This window comes from Ursus maritimus, unplaced genomic scaffold (assembly GCF_017311325.1).
Source record: "Ursus maritimus isolate PB19 unplaced genomic scaffold, ASM1731132v1 scaffold_2, whole genome shotgun sequence".
Lineage (NCBI taxonomy): Eukaryota > Metazoa > Chordata > Mammalia > Carnivora > Ursidae > Ursus > Ursus maritimus.
The window spans coordinates 76,441,462-76,468,318 of NW_024424452.1; the positions used below are offsets into that span (position 1 = coordinate 76,441,462).

At 40.3% G+C, this 26,857-nt stretch overlaps 1 protein-coding gene across 8 annotated transcripts in view; it reads left to right on the forward strand.

The window, feature by feature from the left end:
• The window catches only part of DNM3 (dynamin 3), a 522,795-nt gene that overhangs the window by 472,459 nt on the left and 23,479 nt on the right, over positions 1-26,857 (forward strand). For 7 of the 8 annotated variants that reach the window (XM_040636206.1, XM_040636208.1, XM_040636209.1 and 4 more), the window contains 3 exons: positions 11,620-11,784; positions 19,725-19,951; positions 20,683-20,934. In XM_040636206.1, coding sequence (XP_040492140.1) covers positions 11,620-11,784; positions 19,725-19,951; positions 20,683-20,934 — 644 coding nt within the window. Of the gene's footprint in view, positions 1-11,619; positions 11,785-19,724; positions 19,952-20,682; positions 20,935-25,656; positions 25,921-26,857 lie in introns of those variants that run through there. The other variant, XM_040636207.1, reaches the window with a different exon arrangement.

Here is a 26,857-nt window from a genome sequence, read left to right on the forward strand (position 1 = left end):
GAAATATTGCAGATAAAGCTGTTGCTTTTCTCTTTTGACTAGCGGATCTACCTATCTTCCTTGACAACCTGGTGATTTTAGAGCTAAAGGAAGGGACCCTGTCTTTGTTTTTGACACGTTACTGAATCACAAAATCTTTGGAAGGATTCTTAGAAAGTCATCAGTTCTAGCTCACCCTCTTGCTCGTTGTAGCTCTAGTTTTTTTTCCAGCATACCCAGAAGATTTTGCTGGAATTCTTGTAGTAAATGGGTGCTCTCCAGTTACTTGATATTTCTGAATGGCTCTGACTGCTTCTATTAAGCTTAAATGCACCTTCCTTTTCTTGCGGTTATAGAATGTTAGAGCTGAAAGGGCCTCTAGAGATTAAGTCAGTGCCTGTCATACTCAGGTAGGCAGGGAAGGACCTGACACATTTAGTACGATAAGCCCACCAATATTTATTGGTAAGATTTCTTTCTCTGTTTCAGAAAACACTTTCAAAGAGTTTGCAAAGACCTTTTGATTTTTTTTTAACCAAGCTTGTATTTGTGAATTTCGTAACTCTTTTTAAATCATTAATGTCATTTACATCAATAATCTCAAGCAATACTAACAATTAACTTCTGTTGAGCACTCACTATATGTCAGGCACCGTGCCTAAGTGCCTTTTCAATGATGCTTTATTTGGTCTCTACACCTGCCCTGCCCTGTAAAATGAGTAAGATGCTAATATTACCCCCTCTTATGGCACAGAGATTAAGGCCTAGAGAGGCTGACTAACTTCTTAACTTTAATTTCACTAAAATCACAAAGCTAATTAGTGACAGAAACAAGATATGAGTATAGTTCATCTGATTCCATAGTTCATGCTCTTAGTTGTTATTCTAAATTGTTGCTCAAACTGAAGTGGTTTGGGAATGTGGAGTAATCTACTAGAGTCAGGTAGATTTTTTTTTTTAATTGTATTTGAGGAATGCTACAAATGTGTGTGCTTTTTTTTATTTAAGAATATATGTTGTTTTTTGTATTTTTTAATATTTTTTTATCATATTATGTTAGTCACCATACTGTACATCCCTGGTTTCTGATGTAAAGTTCGATGATTCATTAGTTGCGTATAACACCCAGTGCACCATGCAATACGTGCCCTCCTCACTACCCATCGCCAGCCTATCCCATTCCCCCATCCCCCTCCCCTCTGAAGCCCTCAGTTTGTTTCTCAGAGTCCATAGTCTCTCATGCTTCATTCCCCCTTCTGATTAACCCCCCTTCCTTTATCCCTTTCTTCTCCTACCGATCTTCCTAGTTCTTATGTTCCATAGATGAGAGAAACCATATGATAATTGTCTTTCTCTGCTTGACTTATTTCACTTAGCATTATCTCCTCCAGTGCCGTCCATGTTGCAGCAAATGTTAAGAAATTGTTCTTTTTGATAGCTGAGTAATATTCCATTGTATATATGGACCACAACTTCTTAATCCAGTTATCTGTTGAAGGCCATCTCAGCTCCTTCCACGATTTAGCTATTGTGGACAAAGCTGCTATGAACATTGGGGTGCATATGGCCCTTCTCTTCACTACATCTGTATCTTTGGGGTAAACGTGTGTTTGATCCAGGTATTTTCCTTATAGTTTCTTTGATTTGGGGGTTCTCCTACAAACTTGGTAGAATATGTTACTTACAGGAATATGGAAGGTATAATTAAACAAGACAAGAGTTCTGTTGAATTGGTAGGAATTGCCATCCAGAATTATTTCGTTGATTTATTTTAATGCCCTTTAAACTGTAATCACACATACCATCTTGATGTTGCATAAAGCTATCTTTATATGCTTCCTTAAGCCATGTGCCATTCCAGTCTTGAGCCCTCTAAAAATTGGTATCTTGCCTTTTCCATTTTTTGCATATTCCCAGATATTTTATAAGTGATTGTGGAATATTGCTAGAAATTGTATTGAATTAGATGGATAATGTTGTCACATTTCTTTTTTGATGCCTTTGGCCACCAATGTAGAATGAAACTTCATGATGATAATTTCAAGGAGGTTTTACTCTTTAATTCAGAAATCATTATACCTATTTTAATTTGAAAGTATTTATATGAATTGAGTAGACATAAACAGTTGGCAAGGGGGATATTACAGTACTCACTAATAATAACATTTCTAAGAATTTTGAAGCCATGATTAGGAAAAAAGAAATTTGGGGGAAATTGTGAATACATGCAGTAATATGTTTTTTAGCAATATTTACATATCCAATCTAAAGTTACCTTGTTATTCTATAAAGGAACATCTTGATCTGGTCATAAAAAGCATTATTTGAAATTGTAATCTCATCAGTGTTTATTAGTGGTTATAGTCTGATTTCTGCTTCTAAACTACTTTAAAAACAGTCTAAGGAAAGAAAGTTTTTAAGAAACCACTTCAATTTTTTCTCTTATACCTCAAGCCGTATTTACAAATCTTATTAACACAGCCCTCAGTACAATCTCATGTATATACATTTTAAAATACTACAGATTTTCTTCTAATAATAATTGCCCCTATCAAACGTACCTTAGAATAGTTTTAATTTTTATTATAAATGCTGCGATAAGTTGCTGATCTTTTAAGCAATCTTGCCTTTGTTAGTTTTTACCACTCTGTGAGAAGTAGGCATAATTTGAAGCAAACATCACGATCAAGGTAAAGCAAAGAAAGTTTTCTTTTCTGTGTTATTTCCTCCATATTGTGAAGCAGGCAATACACACAATTTCAGGAAAGGAATAGAGAGCGGTAACAAAAGAAAATAAACACAGACACAGTGGCTATTACTTCCGGCATGTAGATCTCTGTGGACTCAATTGAGTTTTCAATATGAGAATTTTTAGCATCTCCCGTATATTGTATTCTTATCATCTTCATGAATTCCTATTTTCTGCACACTGGAGGTTTGCCTACCTTGAGACAAAGTCCTCTACATTTAGTTTCTCTCTTAATTGGGAATGAGTATTTATAGAGACAGATGTTCTATTTGGGGCAGCTTTGGAAGTATCTTTCCAGTTCTGGGGCACATACGTGCATGCTGTCTGTTTGGTGGTCCAGACAGACGTGGTCCATTGTTATCACCAGAAATGTTCTATCTTTGAAGATTGGGAACAAGAGATTTAAAACAGTTCAGCCTGGCAAATTGGTTCTGATTTTACTTTAATCTCTCCTTAATATTAAGAGAAAGGAAACTAAATTTTCTAGAACAGTTTGTAGATTCTTTATCCGGGTCATCCGGTAAGGCCATTGGGCCCTGGAATGCCTGACAAAGGTGTTCGCGCTAATTCACGTGTAGGGATGGCTGAAAAAGTTATCTTGAGGCATTTGGGGAATTCTGCAGTTGAATCCAGATGACAGCTTTATCAATGACATGTTCAGGGGAGCCTGGAGAAATGTAAAACCCTTGACAGGAGTTACTTCTTTAAAAGCTCCGTCATTTTGTTTCTCTACTTGCGCAACAAGTCATGATTCTACCCACAGTTTTACCCTTGTGTGTTTTTAATCCATTGCATTCTTTTGTTATTTACTCAGAAGTTTTTTGCATGTAAAGCAAGGGCTATTGTATTTGCAGTGCCCTGTGAAGGATTATCTACCTCAAGAAGCTTTCATTTTGGCTAGAGAAATGGACATGTATACACCTAATTGAGATACAAGACAAAGGCTGAGAAGTCTGGGCTGAATGTTCAGATGCAGGGAAGAGGGCGGTGTTTTAGCTGCAGCATTCAGAGATGTGCCAGATGCACTAAACCCCGAAGTGGGAAGAGCTGGAGTTGGAAGAAGAAAGTTTAGGTGGAGAGAACATCCTGAAAAAGTGATTTATTCATCTGAACTCCTTAGGATAGGGGCAACAGAACTTAAAGTCAAGCCAACCCAACTTTTAAAAATAACAACAACAACAAACCCCAGCTTACTGGCTGGTGTAACTGCACAAGCCAGAGACAGACACATCCGTCACAACCAGATCCACACACTCGAATGACCAACCAACAGGACCGAGAGGTGGGGAGAGGAGGCTATCCAAATTTGCCTTTAATCTACCCACAGGGGAGGCATAGCAAGACCTTGTGGCAGATTGGAGAGACTAAAGATGGGTGATTTTTGACTCTCTCTTCTTTAGAGAATGCTGTGAAGTAAAGGTCAATCATTAGAGTAGGACCAGTGTTTCTCCCCATCACAGCCCTTCCTGATTCTCTGCTTCTCTGAACTCTTACAGCACCTTTGAGCTCCACTAAGCAATGTAACATTGAATCACATACTGTTTTATGATCTATAGTGAGACTGTGTATGTATTAGTCAGGGCTCTCCAAAGAAACAGAATCAATAGGATATGTGTGTGTGCACACACATGCAAGGATAGATAGATAGATGATAGATAGATAGATAGATAGATAGATAGATAGATAGATAGATAAATGATTTTTTATATGGAATTGGCTCACATAATTATTGAAGCTGGCAAGTCCAAAATCTGCAGGGTGGGCTGGCAGGCTGCAGATCCAGGAGAGCCAGTGTTCCGGTTCAAGTCCAAAGGCCGTCTTCTGTAGAACGATAAAGAGCCATGTTGCAGATGAAGTCTGAAAGCAGTCAGCAGGAGAATTCTCTTTTGCTGGGGAGGGCGAGTCTTTTTGTTCTAGTCAAGCCTTCGACTGATTGGTTAAGGCCCACCCACATTATGGAGAACAATCTGTTTTACTCAAAGTCTGCCAATGTAAGTATGAGACTCATTCAAAAATACTCTCACAGAAATACCCAGAATATGGTTTGCACCACATATCTGGGTACCAACTTAAGTTGACATGTAAAATTAACCATCACAAATTGTTTTTATGTTTACCCTATTGTATTTGATCCTATTTTCTGGGAATTTTTCTTTGGAAATAGTCTGTTTCCTGTTTTGCTACTCCAAAGAAATGTTGTGATTTTTTTTTTCCATCAAAAAGGAAATTTGTATTAGTTCATTCTAATTCTAGATCTCTTTAGAAAAAGGGTTTTCTTTTTAACAAAGTTAAATTTTAAACATATTTTTGCCAAGAGTCAATACTTGAAAAATAATTTTGGCCATTTCAAAATCACTAATATTATCTGAAACCAAAAAATGTGGTGGGGCCAGTGGTCATTTTTAAAGAAACTGTTTAAATTGTTCTGCCTAGACCATTTATTGTTTGGACAAAAGGATGTTTTGCTGTGGTAAGCAAACTCAGGTAATAAAAATTAAAATTTTCCAAAAATAAATATTCATAAGTTTAGAAAAAATTCTCAGCAAGACTGTTTAAATAGCAATATTCGATAATGTGTTTAAAACATATGAATATTTCATATTCATAAACTTACTTGTTAATATAAAGCAATACAAGACTTGGGATGGATTTAAAACTAGATTGTAATTACTATAACTTTGGGGCACCTGGTTGGCTGAGTCTGTTGAGCATCTGCCTTCAGCTTTGGTCATGATCTAGGGGTCCTGGAATCAAGCTTCGAGTCAGGATCCTTACCTAGCAGGGAGCCTGCTTTTCCCTCACCTCCCTGCATGTGCTCTCTCTCTCGCTATCTCTGTCACTATCTCTGTCTCTCTCAAATAAATAAATAAATGTTTTTTTTAAAAAAAGGAATTACTGTAACTTCTAGGACGACCTCAGGACAGAGCACATAAGTTTTCAAATTTCTCTAAGAATCCTCATATCCACATTTGTTTTTACAGTTGCAGATAAAAGCTATTGTTTCAATGCATCTTAAATGGAAATGCAGTGATTGTCAGTTATATGAGGGAAATCCTCCTTCTCCTTATTCCTCCAGATCCTACTTATTCGTTGCTGTCATCATTCAAGTTATTAGAGACATAGGCATACACTGGCCCCACACAGAAATAGACTTAGCAGCTATTGGGCTGAGTAAGAGTTAGAAAAAAGAGAGCTACGTGAAAAAAAGAGCTACCCATTGACATAGGTTTGTTGTTGTTTTTAGTCAAGTACGTATCTTTCAAATCCTATGTGTTTTTTTAATGGCTGTTTAATTTCACATTAATCTTACATAGTTTTGTAATGTTTATTATGATGCCATGTAGAAATGAGAGTATGAGTTGTAGGGAGAATAAAAAGGTAGTAGCAGGTAAAGGAGAAGAGGGAAGGAAGAATAGTGACGAAAATGGCAGAAGCAGACAAAGTTGGGTCCTGCCTGCTCTGACCAGTGGGTCACCACTCACAGGGTCAGGTGATGAGGTTCAGTGTTTTGTCATGTATCATGGATGTTTCTCGACAACTGGAGATGTAAGTAGATGCCAGCATTGAACAACAGTCGGGGCTCCAGTCTGTAGACATCCTTGGAGTCATCAAATCTTTCCATCGACTGACATCCTTCTGGATGCAGATCATTACCACCCTGTCCAGACCAGGAGGCCCTACACGGAAAGCTCCATTGAAGCAATCCAAGCAATTGTTCACATTTACCATCCAGCTCAGTTACCTGGAGCTCAGTCCCTTAGGCTCTGTCTGAAACAGAAACCTAATCCCTCAGGAGATGGCCTGGGTGAGTTTTTGTCTTCAGATGTTCCACTTATTTGTGAAGCTCCTGCTACATATAGGGCACTGGGATAAGTGCTAAAGATAGAACAACAAGCATGTTCCATCAGTGTCAGTCTGAAATCTCACCCAGCTCGTAAGCTTCGTCTCTAGTGTGGCCATCCGTAAGGACTCCCCTCGAAGCCCACCTCAGACTCACGGACTCATCTCACCCTGCGACCTCCCTGCCAGAGGAGAAGCTCCCAGCAAGCCCGTGGTGTTCGACTTCCTTTGTACCCCTCACAGTTCACCTGAGACACTAAACAAGTATTTTTTTGAATTAATTAATGAAATACCTGTGCCGAGACAGCAGACTACAATCTCTACTCCTCTCAAAGGCTTTCTGAAGCATGTTTCTTCCATAGTTTTTGGTTTGGTTGCCTGCCTCTGCAAATTAGCCTCTAATTAGCCTCTGCAAATTAGAAGAAGTACATGACTGAAAAGTGGGGAAAGGTTTTCAGGGAGACATTCTTCCTAATGTGGGGCTGGAAAATTCAAAGCTGTGTTACCATGGTAACACTAGTTTCATAATGATGACCTGATTCACTACGAAAAAGTTAAATGATATTTTTTACTGTTTGTTTAAGGGAGCAGAGAAATTGTATGGCAATAATAAGATCTTTAGAAAGGGGCAAGTGTTGCTTATCTGGAAAAATCACTTGTGTTAATCTGTAGGTTATCGTGCAATGCTTTCCATTGGCGAGAAGAGATGCAGCAACCCCCCCCATTAGCTAGTGTGTTTATGTACGTATTTTTGCCGGGATATTTTGCATTTCTATCATTCCACTTTTAGAGTTGCAGTCACCTTAAGAAAATAACCTTCTTATATAAATGGTTTCAGTGATCCTCCAAGAAGCCTATGACATAATTCAATAAGAAATTTAAGTAGAGAAAAGAGATGAAAGCAAAACACATGAAAAATAGACATCCCCATCAAACCCAGATCTATAATGGTTGCTTTAAGGTATGGTGGGAATTATTTCTGATTCGACTCTTTTGTCCTCTCACCCATTAAAATATTAAGTCTCTAGGAGAAAGCTTTTAAATTAAAATGTTGTAAAACGGACTGTTCTTGAATACCACGCAAATAGTTTCATAAGAGAGAAAATCACAATATTGTTTATAAACAATTTACAGTGCTGAGTTGTTATTTTTCATTGTTTAAGTTGCATTAGATTTCACAAAAGCTGTTTAGAACAAAATTGCAATAGGAAGGCCTGTCCATTGTATTTTTCAGAAGAAAGCTTGTTTTCACAATATTATTCACATTTTGTATACAGCATCAATGAACCTGCCCATAAAAGGTTAAATGTTTGCAGACCATTCTTTTTTGCCTCAAAGATCAGAGACAAATTACTATTTTTATTTTACATTCCCTTGATGAGGATAATGATAAACAGCTGTCACTTCAGTGCTTAGACTGCAAAGAATCCTATTGCAATCCTATAATTTAAACAAAGAAAAAATACATAGTCATACACAGTATACATACAGAAAAGAGCACGACAGAGAATTTGGTTAGAACTGGGTCAGAGAAAAGGGAACATTTGCTCTCTGAAATTACTCAGTTAACAGAAAAAGTCCATCTATGCATATTTCCCCCATTTATCTTAGGTATATTAGAAAGGGCAAGTATTTCTTCTTTCTTTCTAAAATCAGAAAAGAAATTCAACTTGCATTCTGAGTTCTGTGACTCCCTGTCACATCCATGGTATTATCTGAGTAGTTTAAGTTTGTATGTGACCACATATTATTTCCAAAAGCTAAAGAGAACTTCAAATTGTTTTTTCGGGTTATTCTGGAATACTTTTTTTTTTTTTTTAAGTGTTGAGAATTAATCCACTCAGTGTTCTCCATTCACTCTGACACTTTCCTTATTATTTGCATCTGCTTTTAAAAAGTGAAAGTGAACATCTTTTGCGTGTTTTGATAGGCAAAAAGTAAAGTAAAGCTAAATGTTAAAAGTAGTGTGAAATAGGAAAATTCAGTGTTTCTATGTAAACATGTGGATGATGATATAATTACTTGGTGTTTTGTATTTCTGCAGGTTCTTTTAAAAATACTGTTTACTCTGTTTTTCTCTTTTGTTTCAATCTTTTTTTTTTCTACAAATAGCCATTTTTCAATGACATCTTTTTCCTGGAAACTCTTTTTACATTTATTATTTTATCTATGAAACTGGCTTGATGTATTATGAATGTTTCACTGTCTCATAATACTTCTTGATTTTTTTATATTTATGGAAGAAAAAGAAATTTGTTAAAATCGAATGCATCTTATACTTACTGAACTGATTTCAGCTCTTAGAGACTCAACATGCTCTTCCGTGGGTTGACAGTAACAAGGTTGTGGTGTGGATCTTCCACGCAAAGTACCTAGCAGAGTACCTAGAACACAGCAAGTGCTCAGGAAGTGTTCCTGGGACAGGTAGAATATTGATGCTGACATGTCATCACCCCCGACTGTTCAATACCTTAGCAAAGCCTCAGTATATTTCGGATCAGAGAGACAAACTGAATTGTATTTTATCCATCATGGAGGCTTATGTCGCTTTGTATAAAAGATATTTTCCTCACAAAGCTGTCAGTCATCTCTTCTTATTTATAAACATAATTTCATAATCGTTTTATCATTCTCACTGTTATCAAGTCGTCATGGGTCCTAACTCATCACCCTGGGGTTTCTCTGGTCTGCAGTGTCTCTGACATGTAGGCACTCACACTTGGAGCCCCTGAAACACACTGGAGTAGCTTCCTCGATTTAGGTAAACCCCTTGTGCATTTGTTAACTCCTGCCCCTGCGCATCGAGCTCTGTGCCAGGTGCTGGGAAGGGAGACATAAGCAAGACCCCAGAATCTAATAGGAGAGGAGCATAAACCAAGGCTGAGTGTTAAATAATAGAAGTGAATACAAGACACAGAGGAAGTACAAAGTGGGGGGAGCAGTTGGGGTCTGGGCATCATCAGAAGCTTGTCCAGAAGAGGTGATGATGAAACAAGGCTCTGAAAGATGAAAGATCTTCACAGGTGGGGGGGGGGGGGTCCAGGTAAAGGGGACCAGCTTGCAGAAAACATGGAGGTGTAAAAAAAAAAAATACACTTGCCATTTTGATATTGCTTGAATTGAAAATGTTTTATACTCAAATTTTTCACCTTAAATTTTCATAGTGTATGTTGAGAGTGAGGCAGCTCTCTAACTCTTATTCCATGGATATTCAGAAAGGAAAGAAAGCAGCTAACATTTATTGAGGCCCTTGCTAGGTCATCTCCTATGTGTTATCTCCTTTAGCTTCTACAAGTTCACCAGGGCCGTGTATCCCCATTTTAGAGATAGGGAAGCTGAGTTCTAATTACATCAAGTAACTGAAGTGTGGCCACAAAACCAGTACACAGTAGAGCCTGAATTTGAACCTGAGGTTTTCACTTTCAAATACATTCTCCTTAAAACGACATTGCAGTTACCACTGACTCTTCTAACTTGGACATTTGCAGTGGTTTTTATACCCTAGAAAGAAGTTTGGAAACACGACTGGTTTCTCCATCACTTTACCACTTTATGGCCTCAGCTTTTGACCCATTTGTCCTAAATCCTCATGTGCTTGTTTATCACTAATTAATAATAAAAATAAAGAACTGCAGAAGACTTGGTTTAGTTCCTTCTCTCAGTGACCAAAGACCATTTCAAACAACTGTCGCTTTTGAAACTTCCTCCTCCTTGCTGGTGTAGCAGTACGATCCCTCAGAAATGTCCTCAAACTATCACCCGGAAGCGTGGGGTCACACTCTCAGGACTGGAGAAACCACTGTCGTGTTGTAGAGTGAGCACATTATTGTAATATTTTTAAAAGGGATTGGATATTTCTGAGCAAGAGAAGCCTATATAAATGATTAGGACCTATTTCTCTGTTATCGTTGACTTTGTAGACCTACAAAGATGACTTTCACACATGCATATTGATTCAAAGGAAAAGTTTGTCATTTATAGATCCATTTAAGCACAGGGCTTTGCCTAGAACTGATAGGATGATTGAAAACCTGGCAGATCAAAGTATGTACATTTCCAAGGAAAAGTACTTCGTGTCTACAATGGAAGCAATAAATTATCCCCCCCTTTTTTTGCATTTGTAATTAAATCTTTCCAAATGTTAGAAAGTAGCCAGACCACTAACAATATTTGTATCATGTTCTGGGGCTTAGATGGTTCAACCTGACTTGAAATGGAGACCATTTGTTCTAAATTGATTTCAATGCCAAGCCAATAGGTCAGCCCTTAATGATGAAGATGCCATTCCAGCCCAGCCTCTGGTGGATAAGCCAAAATTAATTAACTCAAGTCCCATAGTATAGAAAACAGATGCTTCTCTCATGTTACACAAATAAATTCTTTGTGTATAGATGTGTTCTGTTTTATTCAAAGAATAACAAGTTGGAAGTTAAAATTGTAAGTTTTCCACAATGGAGCCAGCCTTTAGTAGTGATGACAGAAGCATGAATTTACAGAACAAATTCCAGCAAGTGCATGGAAAGATGGATTGTTCTCTATATCTCTTACGTTGGCTCCAGGCCAGGCCTAGGAGATTTAGTTTTAAAACCTGGGCTGATCCAAATGCTGATCCATTCCAGAACAGACCTAGGAGTTCCAGAATGACACCAAGGTTATTTCTAATCTATAGAATCCCTGGGGACCCCTCCCAGAGGGTTACATCTGCATCATTCTCTTGGATTCAGTTCTTTGGCCAGCTTGCAAATGGCTGAAGATTCGATTGTTCTCTAGAGGTGTGTTGTTAGGTGCACTGTTTATCTGGTTATTTATCTCAGCATTCACTCAGAAATAGTTGCTTTTGCTAGGCTGTGGGTCGCTAAAAGTAGAGGAATAACTGCATGGTTCTGATCTCTTTTCAGAATTAATGGGTATGTTTAAGATAAAGGTGTTAATGATCTAGTGATAGAACTCCAAATCGAGTGATCAGAAGTTTGATCATGTGATAATGTATGGTATTTTTTTTCCTTCTGAACGAATGTGAAATAATCCATGTTTTCTTTCCTTTCTGTCAGACTGAAAATGATGAGAATGGCCAAGCAGAAAACTTTTCCATGGACCCACAGTTGGAGAGGCAAGTGGAGACCATTCGCAACCTCGTAGACTCCTACATGTCTATCATCAACAAATGTATTCGAGATCTCATTCCAAAAACAATAATGCACCTTATGATCAATAATGTAAGTGATTATAAACTGTCTCATTTTTACTTCTCACCCATCGTGATGTGGAAGCTGCTCATATTCTCATCAGCTTCTCTATGATATTTTTTGGGTGGTTGAAATACCTATTACCGAGGCTCCTCATTTTCTTTACAGGTGGTAAGTGACTGACCAGTGAAAGAGAATTTAGGAAAGCCAACATGAAACTTACAGCCACAGTACTGTGGTATTCCCTATCGCCTCTCTCCTCTTGATGAGTATGCATTTGCTCGCAATAAAGCAGAGCAAACGTACTGTAGCTGTGGTCAGGGTGTGAGTTAATTGCCAAGCCAGCAATAAAACCAGATGCCCCGGCTCCTAGACTTTGAGATTAAAGGCAAAAAATATGTATTATTTTCTACATATAAACGCATAAAATACGTTGATAGGACTATTTTCACCTTCTAAAAACCACGGCATGCTATTTTAACCTGGGAAATGGCTTTTTGTCCTATCCCCTTGGATTCAAAGTCAGTCAACTTCTCTTTTCTAAGGTAACAGTGATATTGCCATAGATGTTAAAGTGCCTGCTGGAGGAGCCCCCCACCAATCTGGATCGTACAGAATCCCTCCCTTTTCATGGTTACTTTACAGTAGTCAGGATATGACACTTAAATTACACGGTCTAGTTTGGTTCTTTCGGAAGCTACTTTATTAAAGTACAAATAATATTACAAGTTATTTGAGGCATTATCTTTTAGATAAGATAGGCTATGATGCGGTGTTTTATAACAGGCTTTTCTGACTCTTGAAAAGGAGACACCAACATTTTTAGTTCTAGCTGTCTTCTCCAGACACCTTCTTATTTAAATCGATGGTATATTATGCGCATTGGCTTGTAATACATACAAATTAGCTGGCAAAGGCACTGAACATACTCGAATCCAGGAGAAGCCTATATTCTAAGGCTGGTTGTGCTACAGATTCTGTCGACCTCAAGACAAGGTGGTCTTTGCATCCATTTCCTCCATAGGTAAAATTCTGATCGTAGAAAAGGCGCCTGGCTTAGGGACTTATTTCAGAAGATAGAATATATAGAAGTACTATGAAAAACACATTTGTCAGAAACCAATGTGGCTGCCTGCCTATTTCAGAACTATAAAGAGCCCTTATCCATATTTCAAGATTTCTTTCAAAATTGTATTTGTAAATATGACATTCTGTTTGTGGTTCATGGTGTATTCATTCTTTGAAGAAAGGTTTCCTTGAAGAAACCCCTTGAAGGAAACCCTTCTTGAAGAAGCTCTAAGCACCCATGGTTTTTAACTCTATTCCCATGCACGTTTTTGCACAATCAAACCAGGTTACTAGGATGCTTTGAAGTACCAGCGTAAGTACGCAATATATTGGAAGCTTGGAAACCATGAGTTGTGTTCTTAAGCTTAGTCAATGGCCTGCTGTGTGACCTGAAGCAAATTATTTGGCCCCTCTGAGTCGAAGTCAGTCACTTCTGAAATTACGATGAGAACACTGAGCTGCCTCACCGAATTGTCAGAGAACGTAATAAATTCGACTATGTGCCATTTTGAAAAATACAGAGTACTAAACAAATAGTCTGTGTATTTTTTAAATTACCCTCTTAATTTTACTTAAATGAGTTCAGGTTGTTTTGCCGTGGTATATCCAGGCACTTGCTTATTTAAACACTTTCCTGATTAAGCATCATTTATCTTTTCACTGTTTTATCGCAAGTCATTAGTGCTGCCATCAGTTCAAACACTGCTTTGCTCTGCACCATATTAAATCATCAGCACAGGAAATAGCACTTACAGTCTAGAGCACGAGGAGTCGCCTGACACTAATTAGTTAAAAGGAAAAAGGAAAAAAGACCCTCTTACAAATCTATCCGACTTTCACCTTCTCAAGAAACGCACATACACAAAGAAACATGAGGGTAATTGCCCTCACCTCTCACTGGTGTGCTTGTTGGCTTTAATGAAATGGCTGAACCCTCACCTCCAGGGAATTCTCCTTGGAGGGAGAGCTCTGCAAGCTGTCTTGAGAGAGACCTTGCATGAGAATAATGAGAAAGAAGACCTTGATGCCAAGACTCACAGGAATGTGGAGAAAACAGAAACATCACGTAATGCTGGATTCTTAACGAAACTATGGTTATCTTTGTTTGAAATTTAACTTTTTGTATCTGTCCGAAAATAGTTTTATGTATCTCAGATGACCACTTTTCCTGGAGTATTATTTTGTCTTCTTTTTTACTACATATGTAAAAATACGTAGTTAAATCTATATACATATATGTATATATGTCATATATTTGATAATTACATATATGTAAAAATATAAATTGCTCTTTTTAAATGCCATATTCTCAGGGCATCTTATTGGACAGAACGTCTGAGCCCTTTGTGTTCACTCTGGAAGGGCCCTGTTGAATACAAGGACCAGAAACGCGCTGAACACCCAGCACCATGTCATGCATACGTGTTGGCTATTTATTCGATGTTAAGAGATCTTCAAGATAGAGAATTCATCATAGAATCACAGCTAGGAAACAAATACTCTGACTGCTCATTCTAAATTCCATCCACTTAACCCAGCTGCTTCTATAGATGGTTCTGGGTGCACGCTCTTCCCCAGAAGAGTGCCTGCAGCGGGGTCCTGTCTGTGGACAATCACCGTCGAAAGCCGTGCTGTGGCCTTTCCTCTTTGAAATGGGAATGGCTGCCCTGCCTTCTGGAAAAGAATATGTTTCAGCCAACTTTTATAAAGTTCAGAATTTGGTGGGCAGTTTCCTTTGAAAGTTTACATTAAGCGTTCTGCCACTCAAGTCTCCATATGGAATTATTTAAGAAGTTTAAAGCCAGCAATAAATGCCTTGCCTCAGACATACTGTAAGCCTTTGTCTGTGGAAGCTCAGCAGCTGTTGCATTGCTTAAGCGCACTGGGGAACACGGCACAAAGAAACAGCAAGTTTATGACAGCCGGTCATTCTGCACGGGCTACAGTCGGAGCAGCAGAGTTTTGCTCAGGACTTTAATGTTCACGCACACTCAGCGCCCCATGGCAAGCACGACTTTGAGGGCCTCTTCTCTGCAGCTCACCCCACCAGAAGATTCTCTGTCCTAGAATCAGGAAAGGGAATCTAGCTTTATTGTGAGAGTCTGAATGACAAAGCGGTACATCGCCCTGTCGGCACCCACAGGACAGTCACCCACTAGGTACTCACTATTTTGCCCAGATCATAAATGAAGAAACTGAGGCTCCGAGAGGCTAAGTGACTCGCCCAGCGTCACGCAGCCGGGACTGGCAGAGTCAAGATTAAAACCCAGATCTTCTCATCCTCGGTCAGTTAACGCATATGGCAAGGTGAGGCAAACTACGGAGCTCAGCCTTCTCAAACTAGGGGGCTGCTCTGCCTGTAGCGTGTACCTGGTGTATCTTCCCAGAAGGCTCAGTTCCTCAAAGATTTAATTAGGGTTTGTTTGAATATGAGAAACAATGTTTTAAATCTTAACTAGTAATTCAAACACACCCAGATAATACAAAATAGAACGTAAAGTTTTTTATGAAACTTTTTAAGAATCAAATATGAAGCCCGGAGGCATTTCACACTTGGAGTGTGTGCTGCTGCCTGGACCCCTGGACCCCTGGACCCCTGGAGCTCCACATTTACTCTCCTTGGCCAGTGGCACTTCGCTGGAAAATTAGTAACATGTGCCCTAGTTTCAAAACTGACTGTAACTTTCATGTGTATGAAGTCGAGTGTTATTTCAAATGTTCATTATTTGAGGGGAAAGTACACCTTAAATACCAGGGCACGGATTTGTTTCCACGGGTCAAGAATTCAGCGTCCTGCTCAAGGAACAGATCGGGACCAGGATCCAGAAGCCCCCTCCCCCTGCCCCCACATCCTCCCCGCTCCCATCACTCTCCACCATGGGTAACCCTCCTGATTCTTACAGCATAGCTCGTCTTAGCTCTGACTGTTCTTGAAGTTTGGAATTGTAGAGTGGGTGCTTTTTGGTGTCTAACTTCTTTGGCTTGACGTTAGGTTCGTGAGGCAAAGGATATCATTTTTTCAAGAAGGGAAACGTCACCGGTCTTTAGCAGAACTACGTCCCTGAGAAATGAAAAGGAAGCTAGAGCAGACGTGAAAGGATTGTGAGATCTCAGAAAATCGCAAGCTCCTAACCAAGCCCCTTTCCCAAACTAAGCAAACTTAAACTGCTCAATTACATTCTTTTATATATGTATTCACGCGAATGCGAGCGATCACTGTGTCGCAGACTCCCTCCCGTCTAGAAACAGAGAGATTTTAAGGAAATGGTCTCCTTAGTAACTGAATTGTGTGAAAATCCTGGGAATGTCCCTTCTATTTGTGAAGGCTTTAAAATGGTCTTAATTATGAAGACAAAGAAGGCTTAAGATCCAAAACTATTGCAGGTTGATAGAGAAGGGTTAAAGTAAGAAAGAGAGGAAAACGTGGAACATTTTTAATGACCTCACATTCCTTTACACTGAGCAGAACGACATGGTGCAGTCATGCCTGTTTATCTAGCCTGTAGAGTCTGAACTGGAATGAGGTTTTGTGTATGAGAATTTTTTTGTGACCCATACCAAAATGTATAGGTTATAAGGTGTTATAATTAAAAGCATAAATATTATTTCAAGTCTTGCATCCAAGTATAATTCATTTATATCATGTTCTGTGAGGTATATTCAAAAATGCCATCACCTCCAAGGGATCTTACTGGGCCTCAACTGTCGTGCAGAATCCTGATTTACGTATTTGCACACAGACATACAGACCGCTCAGAAAGTCCCTGAAGTGTCTGGAAACTCCCTGACGTCCCCCTACCTTTGTTCCAGTTGTGGCATCCCAAAGCTACACTAGCAGGGGAAGAGTCTTTCTAAAATTTCATTTTTGTGAAGTGCAAAATAAAACGTTAACCCCCGCTGTGTATTGAACTGTGTACGTCTCTCGACGCCTGCGCCATTGCAGTACCTTTCTATTTGTTCTTCTCCCTCTACATACCTCATGCCAATTTCATCTGCATGCTTCAGAACCAACAGCTTATGCTTGCAGAGCACTAACGAAATGCTAGGCATTGTGCAAGGCAATTTATAATCATTCTTTCACTTGATCCTCACAACAGCTCTTGAGACAGCTGCCACCACTGTCCCCATTTTACAGATCAGGAGCCTGAGACTGGAAGAGGTGGGTATTTGCTCAAGAACAGTTAGGTGTGGGAGCTAGGGCTCAGATTCAGAGTGGAGCTGTCTGATTACAGAGTGTGCGCTCTTAACCACTGCACTGTACTCCCATTTTCTCCCAGGCCAGTAGTAATACTCCTATTAATTCAGAGCATTGCCAAATCTTTGGGATAGTAGGCAAGTTTTAGTGTGTCATGTTCTGATGTGGAAGAGTTGATTCAAGGCAGATCTTTGATCGGAATGGTGAAACAAGCCCTTATTATTTTATTTCGTGGTTTGTTTGACAGTCGCTTCTTAATTCAGATCTGCTTTAAATCTATTCTTGGAAGGACCTTCTTTTAAATTGTGTTTAATAGATTCTAAGTGATACTCCAGTTAGATGTAAAGCTTCAAACTAGCTTAGTCCAACTGCTGTTCACTGCCAGGAAAATTGTCTGGTTTTGAGTTTTGTGTTGCATCATCTATCTGAGTGCGTGCACACACGCAGCGGTGGAAGATTCGCGCAAATGTCCCTGACTCCTTGTGGGTACCTGCAAGTGTGTTCTAAAGGTGACTAAATCTCCAAAAAAAAGAAGGGGATGAAATATTCCTTAAGCCAAATTGACTGTCTTTCCTCTAACTTTAACTTTCCTTCCTGACTTTTGATTTTCCGTTCTCCAACTCACCCCCACCTCAGTGCTTAAAGTGTCCTTGTTCCTTTGGCTCCTGCCCTTTCACATCAAAACAGCACCACACGCACCTGGTTTTTCCTCTATAGTGTAATTGGTATGTGCCCATCTTTTCTATGCCACTATAGTCTCGCTAAATGAAAGCCCCACCATCTCAGAAATGATCTGTAATGGTCTTCTATCAGATTTCTTCCTCTCTGCTACCACCCTTGCAAATTCTCTTTTTCCTAAAACTCTCTTCAGTTGTTTCACTTGCTTAAAAAGTCTTCCATGGCTTCCCACTGCCAAGTGGATAATGTTCAAGCAGTTTTCTTGGCGTTCGAGGCTTTCACATCTGGCCCCAGGTTACCTGGCCAAGCTTACCTTCCACAGCTATAGCACGTAAACCTTCTACCCTACTAGACAGTTGTGCAAATATGTCTTGGCTACTAGATCACTTCCACATTTGAATCATTCTTGGTTTGCAAAATGTGGAGAGAATACTTTTTGTTTCACCACAGTGAAGCTGTGATTTAGCCGAGCTTTCTGATCAGTAGAATTATTTACATAATTTGATACCTTTAAAAAATAATGAAGCTGTGTGTTTTCGACTCTTGTCATCTCTTGGTTACATATTTCACTACAACCCAGGAATTCTGAGCCTCTGACAGCTGTGCTGCTGTCTGCCTAAATTTGTAACAATTAAATATGCTGCCCTTTGGTCTTTCTTAGAAAGATCCAGTGACTCTAGATAAGCATTAGTCTCATTTAACAGAGAAACTGAAAAATCCAAGTTGGTTTATTTTTGTAGGCTAAGTTAACCAGCATACTTGCGATACCACTCTAACATGACGCTTAAACATAAGTTGTCTTTGCTAAGCACTCAATCAAAGTGGGGTAAGGGGTAACGGAAAGAGCACTAGACTTTGAGTCCAAAGTTTCGGGGTTCAACTTAATGTTACGTGACTTTGGGCAAGTTACTAAACTCTCTGAACTTCAGTTTCTTCATCTGTAAAATTGGGATCATAATAAATTTCATAAGTACGTGGTGAGAATCCAATCAGATAACTTGCAAAGGTACTTAGGACCTACCGTCTTTTGCTGATTCTCACATTCACTTGTTTCACGTTTAATAGTTCTGACATGAAGATGCACGTCGCACTCAACGGCATCTTGGCATTCTGTCATAGTTTAATTGAAGGTGGTTTCTCCTTCTTAGTGGCACATAAAATTATGGTGTGTCTTAAAATCACTGGTATCTTCGATTTGTTGAGATATGGCGGCTGGTGCTCCCTCCCTCAGTGCTGTGCAATGTAGGCACCCTCTCCGTCCTCATTCTGCTACAAACTGCCCCTCCCCTAAGACTCATATACATTGTTCATGCTGAAGACTGTTTCCATATATCCATTAACTACGGAAACTCATGTCAGTACTCATTACTGTTAAGTAGTTCTATTGTAAACTTCTAGAAAGCCAAGACTATATCCCCCCCCCTTTTTTTGTAAATCAACTTGCATGATTATATAACGTTCTGTATTTAATAAAAATTCACTTATTGGTGTTCATTCCACTTTTGAATTGACACTGAAACCTGGGATCTTAATAGTATTCCAGAGATTTTGGTAAAAGTGAGGTAAAGGACTGGGGATACCAAGGAGTGGATAACTTGTGTTATTACCTAGGTTTCTTTATATCCTTGTTTTCTGTTGAAAATACTGCTGCTTACCTCCTGGTACCGGCCCTCATCTCTATGCCAAGCAGACTCAGACGACAATGTGGAAATGTTTGCGTAGCCAACAGGCCCTGTTCTGGTGGTGATGGCAAGGGTTAGTCCTCTTCCAACTAATCTAGGTTTTCCTTTAGTCCACAGCCATAAGACAGAGGGAAAAGTGTTCCTGCACTCGTACTGAGGCTTGGGAGGACAACAAAGAAAATAAGAGTAAACAGATGCATATACATCGTACATCTTGCGTACGTCGTGCGTCATGCACCTTTCCCTAGAGTGGACCGTTGAGGACTTTGTCCACAGACTCTGAACCGGTTTATACCATTTGATCGCTCATGTATTCCCATTTTTATTTTTCTGTGGTGGCCTGACAGGTTAAAGATTTCATAAATTCAGAGCTCCTAGCACAGTTATATTCTTCAGAGGACCAAAATACCCTGATGGAGGAGTCTGCCGAGCAGGCCCAGCGCCGGGATGAGATGCTTCGGATGTACCAGGCCCTTAAAGAAGCCCTTGGGATCATTGGCGACATCAGCACGGCCACCACGTTCACCCCTGCACCGCCTCCTGTGGATGACTCCTGGATACAGCGTTCCCGCAGGTAAGAAGATGTCCCCATGTCACCGGAGGCCCGCCGGGCTTGTCCAGTGTCACTTTCTGAGTGTGCTTCCCTAAACCATATGAACCTAAAAAATGAAGAGGGAAAAAGTTATTTAAGTTCAGGAGTGAGAGAGAAGGTTAGATTATCCCTTCAAAAATGAACACGATACAGCCTCACAGTGGACTGTCACACGGTCCTCAAAACGAGTAAGACTGCTACACTGAAATGAAAAGATAGTGGAGCTAATGCGAAACTTTAAAAAAAAAGGTGTAGAACGTTATGTTCTAATATGTACCAAAAAAAGAATATATGTATATAGAGAGAATATTGTATTGTGTTGTATCATAGACTATAGTTGAAAAGGATACACAGGAAACTACTACTGGTTGTCTCCACAGAGTGAAGGGTTGGGGGAGGGGAACTTCCTTTTCATCATTTTATACCCTTTTATACCCTTTTATACCTCTATCACCCTTTTATACCTTTTTAAAAAACATTTATTGAAGTAATCTGTACACCCACGGTGGGGCTCAACCCATCACCTGGAGATCAGGAGCCCCATGCTCCTCGGACAGAGCCAGCCAGGCGCTCCTCCTTTTACACCTTTCAACATTCCTGACCTGGATCCCAGTTACTGGGTCAAAAGTGTAATTTTTACAAAGCAACCCGGAATTCGTAAAATATTTTTTTGAAGATGAATTTGGACTGAAACTGCTCTCATCTGTCCTCAGGTCCCCCCCTCCAAGCCCCACCACCCAGAGGCGGCCGACCCTGAGCACTCCCCTCACGCGGCCAGCCTCCAGCCGAGGGCCCGCACCCGCCATCCCTTCTCCCGGACCGCACTCGGGGGCGCCCCCGGTGCCCTTCCGGCCCGGCCCGCTACCCCCTTTTCCCAGCAGCAGCAGCAGCAGCAGCAGCGACTGGTTCGGAGCACCCCCACAAGTTCCCTCCCGGCCCACGAGGGCCCCGCCCAGCGTCCCCAGGTGAGTGCCCTGCAGGCCGCACACGCTGGGGGGGATGCTCTTTTTGGTTCTCTTCTTCTAGCGTAACAGACAGAATTTATTTGGAAAAGAAAATTGCAAAGATATTATCATACACATTTGCAATTTTCACCCAGGGGAAAGGTATCAGGGGAACACCGTGGAGTCTGTGACACCGTTTAAAAACCAATATGTGGTCCAAACCTCTCCTTTATCAACTGGCACAAACTAGATGGGACCAAAGAAAATGGGGTCCAAGTGAATGACATTTGGGCAGCTGTTTGTATAATTTGAGAGAGCACTTTGAAAGGAAAGAAAGAGCCATGGCTGGGTTATTGCAAGCTGTGTGCTCCGTGGGTCATGAGAGAGTATCAGAAGCTAAGGCCTCACCTTCTCTATTACCAAAGGAATTCTAGAAAACCACTAACTTCAAGGAATATTATCCATTTGCCCCCTGAACTATAGCCCTTAAACCCAGCATTATTAACTTTAATGTAGCCCGAGTAAAAACCAGGCTGATTCATTCACAAAAATTTTTTAAAAACTAAGCATAGAAATTTCAGCACAGACATGATGTTGGCTGCGTGCAGTCACTAACCATATATGAGATGGAACATTGTGCATTTGAATAATACATTTTGGCATGTGGAAGCAGATTTTTTAAGCTTACTGGTGAAACAAAATAGTGAATAAATGACACTTGGAACATGTATATAGTTGAAGCTATGTTCTCTCCTTTATACATTTACAGTCAAATATGTACAATGTGTATAATTAGAGATTTTAAAAATAGAAGGAGTTAGGAGGTTTTTTCCTCAACATCTGAAATTTTAAAAGGAAAGGAAATCAGCTCATACAGAAATTTAATTCTTAAAAAAATTCAATTCAGACGATTAAAATATTTGTGTGCTTTATGAAGGAAAACCATACTCTGTGTGTACCATGAAGGGGGAGTGACTTCCTCCCACCCACGAAGCCTGAGTCACCTCACTCTCTGATTACGGGGCTTACATTTATTTTGATCTTCGGGCTGCTGGGTATAATGAAGAGAAGGGGCATCTTAAACTCGTAAACAAAGGGTGGAATAGAGGGCTAGCAGGGGATGTGGAATCAGAAGACCTCGTCTGTGGACCTTGCCCAGCTCATTCAACTCTGAGCTAGGGGTGCCCCACCTATGAAGTAGAAACAGCTGCAACAAGGTTGTTGCCCAAACCATATGTAATGAGGCTGATAAACGGGAAAGCACTGTGGCTGTCAGGGTTACCATCACTCTGGTCCTCATCAAAAAGGATATATGTTCTCTCAAACCTATATTTTTTCCCTCTAAAAACAACATTCAGCCTATAATTTATTTGGAACTGAGCTAAATTTCTGGTAATAATAGTAAAAGCAATAGCTAATATTTATTGTGCTCTCAACGTATACTAGGCACTGTCCTATGTGCTTTGCAGATATATTTGTGTTTACTGCTCACAACAACCTAAAGGAGAGGTGACTGTCCATTGTACAAATGAGGCACAGGGGTTCAGACAGCTTGCCCAAGCCTGCTCAGCCAGACCCTAATGGAGCTGGGCTTTCATCCCAAGCAGTCTGACTCCAAAACCCAGTCTTCCAACCGCAATACCAGGGTTTCTCAACCTTGGCACTACTGCCATTTTTGTCGTGGGGGGCTAGCCCTTGCATTTTAGTATGTTTTGCAGCATCCGGGCCTCAGCCCACTGGATGTCAGTCGTACTCTCCCAGTTGTGACTACTAAAAATATCTTGACACTGCTAGTGTGTTTGGGAAGGTGGAGCGTGGGGTGTAAAATCCCCCTCGTCTTGAGAACCACTGCACTACAGTATTGCAAAGATTTTCCCTTCCACGTGAAAAATAAATAAATAAACGTCAGTGTTGAGCCTCATTACAAGCAAGATTAGGTGGTTGTTTTAGGAAACCTCAGCCTGACTGGGAATGTATCTGCCATTGTGCCAGGAAGGTATGGAGGCCACTGAGGGAGGGCAGGAGAGCGGGCGGGCAGGAGTCCTATACAGGAGTCTCAAAGTCGGCTATTTTGTCTGTTTAGCTACAAGAAGGAACCAGAGCAACCTGGTGGTGCCTTTCCTCAGGAATGAACATGCATGTCTTTGTTTGCTCGCTTGGCTGCTTTACCTCTTGGTTTCAGATAAGCTGGTTTGCCAATACCCTTCAGAGATACCGTTGAATGCTAAATTGATTTGTTAAGCGGGATGGAGCTGCCCTTGGTATTTCCAAGCTCACGCACAGAAGGTAGTGGGCAGGAATCGGTAGCTCGCGCTAGAGAAGGGCAACCGCCAGGTTTAATGCATCTGTGTTGGGGAATTTATAGGACGCCAGTTACGTTATTCAAAATTTCTAGAATATTCTCCACTTAGAGCCAGACCTAACTTGCCCTGGCCTTGCAAAGAGTCTCAAATGTAAAACAGAAATGAGACTTCAGAGTAAAAGAGGAAAGTTGGTTTTTGTGCTGAGCCTTCAAGTTTCAGCGCCAGTTCCGCGCAATGGGAGGGAAACCCCTCTGGGGGGTGTGGGGGGGTCACCTGAAAGAGACTGAGAGAGATGCTGTCAGGATCCTTATGCCTATTCAAGTTTAGCTTTAGATGAAGAATTCTGACCACATAAAGTCTGTTTTTAATAAAAGCCAGAGCAGGAATCCTACCAAATGCAAGCCAGAAATGGGGTTTAAGATTTCAAAAAAAAAAAAAAAAAGAAAGAAAGAAAAGGAAAGGAAAAAAAAAAAAAGAAAAAGAAAGAGGAAAAGAAAGATAAAGATGGAAAAAGAAAGAAAAAAGTTGAGGGAAGCTCTTATTGAAACTTCACCTTGTTCCGTTTATTTACATATTCTCTTTTCCCTCTGTGATTTGCCTCCATTTTCTCTATTAAAAAAAAAAAAAAAGTTGAAATGCCATTATCCATCATCTCCAGGAAAACAACCCATAGCTTTCCGAGAAGGAAGTTCGATTTTTTTTTCTAGCTCTTTACTTTCTTAAGGGCCCTTTCTCCTCTTTTATCTGAAACCAGAAACTCATAACGTGACAAGACAGTACAAGCCATGTCCCGCCGACTCCCTGTTGGGCTTTAATATTACAAAGGCAATAACTGAACTTTTAGAGGCAAAATATTCTGCCATTGAGCATGTGCCTGTTCGTGATTTTCTTCCGGATAATTTGCGACTTCATTAGCAAGTTATGATTTTGACGTTTAAGAGCATATACACCCTTATTTTAACCCTATTCAAATGTAATGAAAGCACTTGCAACTGGACAGAAACCATGAGCATTCTGGTTTTTTTTTTTTTAATTATTATTATTCTATCTTCCCATTCCAATGTAAAGGAAGAGAAGGAGAGGGGCGGGTGGAGTCATTTTTGGCCCAGCTTTTCTCAGCTGCTCAAGCTGTTCTGGTTTCTGCGCATGGAGCCTTGCAGAGAGGGAGCTGGAAATTCTGCAAACTGCATGCACGCTCTAATTAGTCCCACCTGAGCTAGGGGAGCATCTCTGTCCCAGAGAGACTCACCGGTAGGGATGCTTCTGTCATTAGTAAGCTGAGTGTACGCAAACCTGATTTGTGGAACATTTTCTATTGCCAGAATCTTTGGCTTGCCCCCTCCCCTTCCACCCCACTCAACTTCTCTGAAGGGGCTAAAACCCAGTTTGAAAATCCCAGCCAGTTGTGTTCCTGTTTAGCAAGATGATCTTAGTACCACCTCTTTGGGGGCCCTGTTCTTCTTACTTAAAGATCCTAATCTTCATCAAAGTTTAACTTTAGGGCTGACGTAGCTATTTTCAGTTACGGCTTCTTAAAATTAGTTAATTGGGAATCACAGCCTTTGACATTAACAGAACAAATTAACTGAATCGGAGTGTGTTTTTCCTGGCAACAGCTGATTCTGGCATTATTTGACTCATTTGTCTTCTCCCCTTTCCTTGGACTAAGCTATTTTGCAACAGTCAAAAGGGGATAAGGGCGGGAGGAAGGGTCTCTATCCAAGGAAAAGCAAACTTCATTTACCTCATCACTCAATCCTCTATTTAAAAAAAAATATTGAAAAACTGAAGTACTTTTTTTAACCAGCCTTGTCACCAAGTCTGATGGTGTCTTTTAAAAATGGCAAAACTGAATCATAGGCAAGGATTTGGCTTTTACTCCAGCCATCCACATGACAGAAACACAAGATGGAAACCAAGAAATGCTCCATTGAAAGCCTCTCTGTTGAGCCCGTAGCAAAGCTGACATCCCTCACTGCATGGACAGCCCTGGAGCATCATCGAGATTATCACGGGGTTTCCCTCTTACGCCCATTCCATGACATACTCATGTTCTCCGACTTTACATAGCACCCTTTGAGAGTCTCATCAGAGCCCCACATTCTCAGTCATTTCCCGCTAAGCCAACCATGGCAAAAGATACAGAAATCCCTTTACAGAAAGAGATAATTGGTGCACTCGTGGTCTTCTCTTTAAGGAGGTAAAATCCATTTGGTTCTCTTTACGATGGAATCTTGTTTTAGATGTTTGACCTTAATACACTGCTGTGCTATATCTCTTTTATATATTTTATATGTTGATCGAATTGACAGTTAACACAGAATCCCTATCGTCGAGGGATAAGGTCTCCTTCTTTTGTTTTTTCAGCCAGTCCCCCAAATTTTGAGTAAGGACAAACCCATGATTCTTATAAGTGTGTCTTTGCATCCCTCACATGAAGGTTTGGTGCCACGAAGGGTGAAGCCGCTGAGTCTTGAAGTCGTGGGTTCAGGGCACACGGACAATTAAGCAGCTTTTGTGACTAGCCTGTGTGTCTGAGTCTCCCGAAATCATGTCCTGGAAACATCTGACTTACTCCCTCCTCAAGAGCCCTCTGAACGTGTGACTTCCTTTAGCAACTGAGTGTCATTTGGACACATGATGACTTCGTCTTGTGATTTCTGATTTCAGCCATGAGTTTTTAATTTTCCTCACCGTTCTTCCCCTTTAAAAAACAAATAAATTATGATTAGGTATTCTGATTTTTCAGGGAAACAGTTTTTATTTTTAGCAACTGGATTTAAAAGTCAAGCAAAGATTTTTTTTTTTTTAAGTCTGAAGGCCAAGAATGGAAACAACTTCAAGGTGTTCTTTCTGATTCTTAGCATTTAAGGCATTTTGTGAGGCTGCTGTGTTATAACATTTGTTACTGAAATCCCAAATGTAATTAATAATTTGTTGCAGGTTCAACATGAGTTGAAAATATGACGCTTCATATATTTTAATGAAAATAGAAATTTGGCCATAAACTGTGCACTAAAGAAAATATTCAATTTAATTTAAGCCCCTCAGTTAAATATGCCATCAAAATCATTCAAATTCCACAATGATTCTGGTTGTAACATAATATTTCACTGAGGTGAATCGATGGTTAATGACAAGGTTTTTCATTCTTCAGTCTTGGTTTCAATCTGGTTTAAGTGAAGGTAAAATTAGCCTGGTGGTTTCCTTCTTGGGTCTAGTGAACTAGAGTCTACTTTACACAAACATCTTCATCCTGCCACAGTACGGGATGACTGGCAGTCTGTTTAGGGGAGGCCCAGGAACAGAACTGCAAGTGTTCTGAAGGTCAGAATCGGGGACTTTCGCAGATGCGTCAAGGTAGACTTCAGATCACCTTTCTGTTTTCAGTGTATCCCTGATCTTCCTATTCCAAATATCCGAGGCTGTAGGAGGATAGAAGAGAAAGGAAAATAAGAAAGGATCTACACGAGGCAAAGTACAAGCAACAGAAATGCAGCCAGGCGGCGGGCAGCCGTAAATGTAACAGGATGCCGCTGTTAGCCCAGTGGTAGCTGGCGGTGAGTGAAGCAAATACAACTGCTTCCACATCCCATGACAAATAATAGCAAATAGCTCTGTCATTGTTCTCTCTGGGTTTC